General features: G+C 55.2%; 1 protein-coding gene across 2 annotated transcripts in view; it reads left to right on the forward strand.

Moving 5' to 3' along the window:
- The window catches only part of CLUH (clustered mitochondria (cluA/CLU1) homolog), a 30537-nt gene that overhangs the window by 2672 nt on the left and 21756 nt on the right, over positions 1-6109 (forward strand). For both annotated transcript variants that reach the window (XM_010132453.1, XM_010132452.1), the window contains exons 3-6: positions 3099-3295; positions 4683-4854; positions 5017-5160; positions 5373-5500. In XM_010132453.1, the coding sequence (XP_010130755.1) occupies positions 3099-3295; positions 4683-4854; positions 5017-5160; positions 5373-5500 (641 nt within the window). The remainder of the gene's footprint in view (positions 1-3098; positions 3296-4682; positions 4855-5016; positions 5161-5372; positions 5501-6109) is intronic.

Below are 6109 nucleotides of genomic sequence, written 5' to 3' on the forward strand. Positions count from 1 at the left end.
AGGTGCCTCCTCCTCTGCAGCCTCGCTGTAAATGGGAGGTGTGATTACAGCAGAGCCTGTCGCCTTGCTTGTCCGAAGGTGAACTTAATCCTTGCACTGATCCTCTCTACCAGGCGTGGGCCACAGTCAGGCCAGCGTGGGTCGATTCCTCTGGTGAGGTGGCGCCTGTGCTGCCTCCTCCCCTCTTCAGTGTTTTGCTTTGCCTGTCCTCCCAATGCCTTAGTCTTGCGTGCACTCGAGGTTTGCTCACGCTGTAGCAGCGTGAGTTGCAGCAAGAACATTGTGTTACAGCTCAGCTGCCAGCCAGCACATGCTGGAGCTCAGCAGTCTCTGCCGCACCCATAGGTACCAACCAAGGGCTGAAGGGAGGAGGGTCCTTGCTGGGACACTGGCGCATCCCTTGGGGTGAGGGGGGAGACTGGAGGTCACAGCCTTTGGTTGAGACCATGAAACCACATCTTGAGGTTGACCTGTCCTGGGAGGAATCTCCTGTTCTGAGAGGAGCAGCCGGGTAGTGCTGCCAGAGCGGGTGGAACCACTTCCCCGTGACTCAGCCGCCTTCCACGAAGCGTGTGGTGTGTGCTCCTGCAGACAAGAGCTTGAAACTGAACACAGCTAGTGGGGCTTGAACTGGGAGTGAGCACCAGCAGTGCCTTTCAGGTGCCCCTGTTCCTCTTCCTGCCATCTCAAGTGTGCCGAAACCAAGCACCTGATGGTTTTGCCTTGCTTTTCTTGCTGAGGCTGCAGCACAGCTGCTCTGCGGCAGGCGGGAGGTACCGGTGACCCACTTTGAGGCAGATGGGTGCAGCTCCATTTCCCCATGGGGAGGGCACATGCCATGAGTCAGCACCCAGCAGGCAGCGCATCCTCCAGGCCGTTCTCCCTGCACTGCTGACAGCTGTGCTTGGGACAAACACTGTTTTCATCGAAACATTCCCATTCTGTGAAAACCCCACCAAAAGCCTTTGGTGACCTTCAGGCAGAAAGTCAACCTGCTGGACAGCTGGTTTGTCTCCATCCAGGTTTCTGTTCTCAAACGTAAGACAGTGCTGGCTGGAGCTGGATCTTGTGGCGTAAGGAGCCGTGAAGGTGCTGCCTCTACATGTCTTGTCTGTCGCAAAGCGTGGAGCTGCATCAGCCCTGTCTTTGCTCAGGCAAAGAAAGGAGGCAGGAAAGTGGGAGTGTGTTGTGTTTCTGCTGGCTGTAGGGTGTGACAAGGGGCTCTCCCCAGCCCTCTGGGCACGGTGTGGTTCTTCTGAAACCACATCTCTTGGGGCACTCGTGTGGAGCTTTCCTGCCTCCTTTCTAGCACAACTACAGCTTGCTAGAGCTGGAGCCAGGCCTCTCACCTGGCCTGTCCGTGGTTTCATCTGTCAAAGGAATGAACAGCTCGTGCTGGGGATGTAGCGCAAACTGACAGGGAACAAGAGCAGCAGCTGCTGAGATGCTGAAAGCATCAGAGGCTGCTCAAGGTAGCTCTGTTACCTGCTGCCTTTTGGAACGGGTGTGCTTTCCTTGTGTTCGTGCTCTTCTGCCATGTCCTAGTTCAGCCCTGACAGTCGTCTCTGAGGCAGGTTTGCTGCTGGCAGTCACAGTCTGGAGCAGGAGCGTGACCCCCTGGCGATGCTGCAGCAGGGCTTCTCACTGCGGCCTCACCTTGTGCTCCAGAGGTGCACAAGGGGATCCAGCATTTCTGCCCCTGATCTTACACGTGGTGGGGGCTGGATGACTCTCCTGGGCTGCCAGAGAAGTTGGAGCTGATAGGTGAGAACTGGCCAGGACAGCTTCAGGTCTTCCAGCCACAGCACCAGTCTGCCTCTCAAATGATGGGGCTTGAGCTGCCATCTCCCCTGGAGCACAGCTGGGGCTGGGACTGATGCCTTGCTAGGAGGTGAGGAGGAGGAAGGAAATCTGCCAGGTGGAGCTGGCAGCGTGGTGTTCAGCAGCCTCCGGGCATTACCCTGGCTTTGAGCCACCCTGACCCCATGCATCCTTTCGGAAAGGCTGTTCCCAGTGCCCACTCCATCTGCGAGAGGGTGCCTGGAAGCACCAAGCTGAAACCACCACATGTAACTTCAGGGGTCCAGCGGCTGGGTCGGGACAGCCGTGTTGCAAACACACCCTGTGAGATGCAACGCTCCCTTCCAGCCTTTGCTCTCTGGGGTGGGTGGGTCAGAGCAGTGTGCTGCTCCCAGGCTGGGGATGAAGGGGGCTCTTCCCTCTCTCAAAGGCTGTCCTTAGTAGCTCCTTCCTCTGTTCCAGCTCACCCTGGCAGCACGTCGGTCCTCTTTAGTGTGATCCCCAGCCCGGTTTGGTGGGTGTAGGCTGCTCTAGGGGACCTGCAGTGTTCTAGATCTTATCAGCTCTCTGGCACCATCCACTTTACTGGAAAAGAAAACAAACTATTGCCAGAGTGGTGAAGTAGGTGCACGAAGCTCCCTGTTCCTGTGCCTCTGTCTAAATGAGAGTTTAAAATGTCGTCACCCTGTTCTTGAACAAAATTGCTTAGGCAGAGCCTCGCCCCGGCACATGGGATCTCTGCAAAGTGTTTTGGAAATGCAGAGGGTGGCCAGGTGCGGGCAGGGCCTTGTGAGCTGTTTGCGTGCCGGTGGAGTAACCTGGTTCCCTGTGATGTGCAGCTTGGCAGTGCCAGTGCTGCCTCTTCCCCTCCCAGCTGAGCAGTAGTGTACCAGGAGGTGTGTTAGGAGCTGCGTAACATGTTGGTGCAGAGGTTACAGCTGCCTCTGGGCCGCAAAGCACCACACACCCATTTCTTTTAATTAAGATGCTCCTTAAGACTAAGCTGGATGTGGTGTATACTGACCTATCCTTCCTGCTTTCCTTCCCTCCCCTCTCCATAGAGGCTTTGTGGAAGAAGCAAACCACGCAGGCAGACAAGAGCATGTGAATCGTGCTGAGAGGGGAAGGGCCTGGCACACCTGTGTCTAGTAAACATCACTGGCAGAGCAAAACTTGCTGCCTTTTAACCCTTGGTTTGGCCGGAGGATGGTGGTGTTGTCTGAATTGGTCTCTCCAGCCCCTTGGAGAGGACCATCCTTTTGCTCAGACCTTGTCTAAATCCCTTTCTTCTCGCCTAGAGCACCCGTCTGGTGTAGCACTGATGAATGGCAGCGGCCCGCATGAGAGCCTCAAGGGTGAGAAGGATGCCAGGCAGAACGGCCACGAGGAAGCTGACCCAGGAGAAGATGGGAATGACCAGGAGGTCATTGTCATACAGGACACGGGATTTACTGTCAAGATCTGTGCGCCAGGGATAGAGCCCTTTTCCCTGCAGGTACCTCCTGTCACTGGCTGGGCGGGGAAACTGAGGCAGCGGTGGAGGAGGAGGAGGGGGGAACTGGGGCACACACAGCACTGTCCGTTCAGCCACGCAGGGAAGGGGATAGGGGACTTGTCTGTCCTCTGAGGGCTTAAGTGGGGAAGGAGGCAGCAAAGCATGGAGGGCGCAGGAGAGAAGCTGCTTGGCCAGTAGCTCCTAGAGGAGGGGGAAGGAAGAGGAGACATGAGCAACAGGCTGCCTGGCCCAGGCCTGGCTAGGCTTTGTGAGGATGGGAGGGTGTTTGTTCCCGTTCCCAGGTGTGGAGCAAGGGAGGGGCAATTAGCCAAGGTGTAGCTCTGCTTGTCTGTGGCAGAAGGGCTCAGACATGGAGCTGAGCACAGGGGACTTGGCCTTCCCGCTTCCCTCTGACTCTTGGGAAGGGAAAAGCCCTCGCTTGCCCAGCTGTTCTGGCACGGTGCTCCTTTGGGCTGACCTGGGTTTGGAGCAGCGACAGGCACCAGCCTGGAGATCAAGGGAACAGGGCAGTCTGCACTTCCCCTCTGCGCAGAGAGCTCTGTGTCACGTGGACAGTGACGTGCTGCCAGGTCAGGGCAGACATGGACATGCCTAGCTGATACTCCGATACAGCATGATACTTCACCAACAACCACTTGGGCAAAGTATCTCTAATTTTGGGGAGAGGCATCTGGAGTCTAAACCCAGCAGCAGGTCTTATCTCTCCCAGACTAGCAGAGCGCAGTGAAATTACATCCCGCTGGAACTAGCCCTATCCAGCCTAGCTTTTTTCTGCTTTAAATCCCCTTGGCTGTTGGTGTTAATAGGCTAATAATAGCAGGCCCTGTGGTTCACAGCAGCTTATGTAAACAACTCGGAGTCCTCCTACCCCGAGAGCCATGTTGGTGGTGCTGGAGCCAGAACAGGGGATAGGAGGGCAGTCCTGGTGCACAAGCCTCCTGGGGGCCGGGCACTTGCTGGTGGCGTGCCTGGAGGTGTGGCACTGGCACAGACACGCCACACGTGGTCTGTTTTCCATGTACCTCATTCAAAGCTTCGCCACAAATGCACAGTGGGAATGGAGAAGGGAAGAGCCCCTGGTTTCCCCCAGCACCTTCTATATTCCTATGCTACCCTCTCTGCCCATGCCTCTGGGTGCCACCTACACCTCTGGGTGTCACCTACACCTCTGGGTGTCAGGACCCACGGGAGGGAGCTGGGGTGGCTGACCCTGCCAGCAGTGATCTTCCTGGGATGCAGAGCTGGGGTCTGTCTCTCCAAGCCTGGAGAGGCACAAGAGGTGTTTGATTTTGCAGCAGAGGGACAAAGTTGGGCAAGAATACGTCTGAGGACTGAGAATAACTGTCTGGGTTCTTCCCTTCTCAAGGTATCACCTCAAGAGATGGTGCAAGAGATCCACCAAGTTTTGATGGACCGCGAGGACACCTGCCATCGGACTTGCTTCTCTCTGCAGCTGGATGGCAATGTCCTCGATAACTTTGCTGAGCTGAAAACTATTGAAGGACTGCAGGAGGGCTCGCTGCTGAAAGTGGTGGAAGGCAAGTTCTGTCAGCCTTTGGGAGGGGATGCCTAAGGGTTTGTGTAGGGAGTGGTTTTGACCACCTGGAAGCCCTTTTCTGAGGCTCCCCTTTGAGACCTGCGTGCCAAAGGAGTAAGCAACTGTGTAATGCCAGTCTCTTTCCTCCCTCTTTGCTCATCAGAGCCGTACACAGTGCGAGAAGCCAGGATACATGTGCGTCACATTCGGGACCTTCTGAAGAGTCTTGACCCATCAGATGCTTTCAATGGTGTGGACTGTAACTCTCTGTCCTTCTTGAGTGTCTTCACTGAAGGAGACCTGGGAGGTACGGGGCAAAAAGGCTCCTCTGTTGTGGTCAGTGTTTTCATTCCCCTGGCTCCACGCTTTGTTAAAATGCATCGTAACCGTCAGCTTCCCACACGATCCAGGGGTGCAGAGAAACACTCGGAGCAGTTCTGCATTCCGCCTTGAGTAATAACTGGAGGAGGGAATGCTATGTTTCTCAGCACTGACTTTCTGTCTCTGTCTCTGTTCTAGACAGTGGAAAACGGAAGAAGAAAGGTACAGAGACGGAACAAATTGACTGCACCCCTCCTGAACATATCCTGCCAGGTAGCAAAGAGAGACCCCTGTGTGCCCTCCAGCCCCAGAACAGAGACTGGAAGGTAGAGTTCTCCTATGTCATTACAAACAGCTTTCAGCACATTCCTTGCAGCAAACTGGTGTTTAGGGATTGGAAACTGCACTGAAGTGGACTTTGGGATTTGCTCTGCTTGACACTTAATGAGTGCTGGAATAGCACTGCTTAGCCAAAAGCATAAAGTCCAAGAGCCTGGGCACAGAACCCCGGATAGCGAGTCTGGACGCCTAGAGTGTGAGGTGGCCAGTCTTGGTGGAAGGGGTGGAGGTGGAGGGAGAGCCCTGCTTCTCTGCCAGTCCGGGAGACAGGATCTGCAGATCACTACAAATTACTCTTAGCTTTCTCATACCCTCCCACCTGGATTCTGGTTTAGAAACTGCTGTTTGAAAACCAGTACAGCAAGAAATCCATGCCCGCTGCAGCCCAAAGGCCCAGGGTGTCTGTTTACACTTGTGTCTTACGAGGTGAAAGGCAGCAAAGTGAGGCAAATCAGTGGACTGCAAACGGCTCGCGGAAGGCTGTGCTCTCGAGACCAGGGTTTTTGTAAGCTCTCTTTCTGGAGCCAAGCGAGGGTGGCAGGTAAAAGGAATCTGGCGTGTACATCGAACGGCTCTAACCCAAAGAATTAATTCCT

The sequence above is a fragment of the Buceros rhinoceros genome, unplaced genomic scaffold (genome assembly GCF_000710305.1).
Source record: "Buceros rhinoceros silvestris isolate BGI_N320 unplaced genomic scaffold, ASM71030v1 scaffold14383, whole genome shotgun sequence".
NCBI classification, from domain to species: domain Eukaryota; kingdom Metazoa; phylum Chordata; class Aves; order Bucerotiformes; family Bucerotidae; genus Buceros; species Buceros rhinoceros.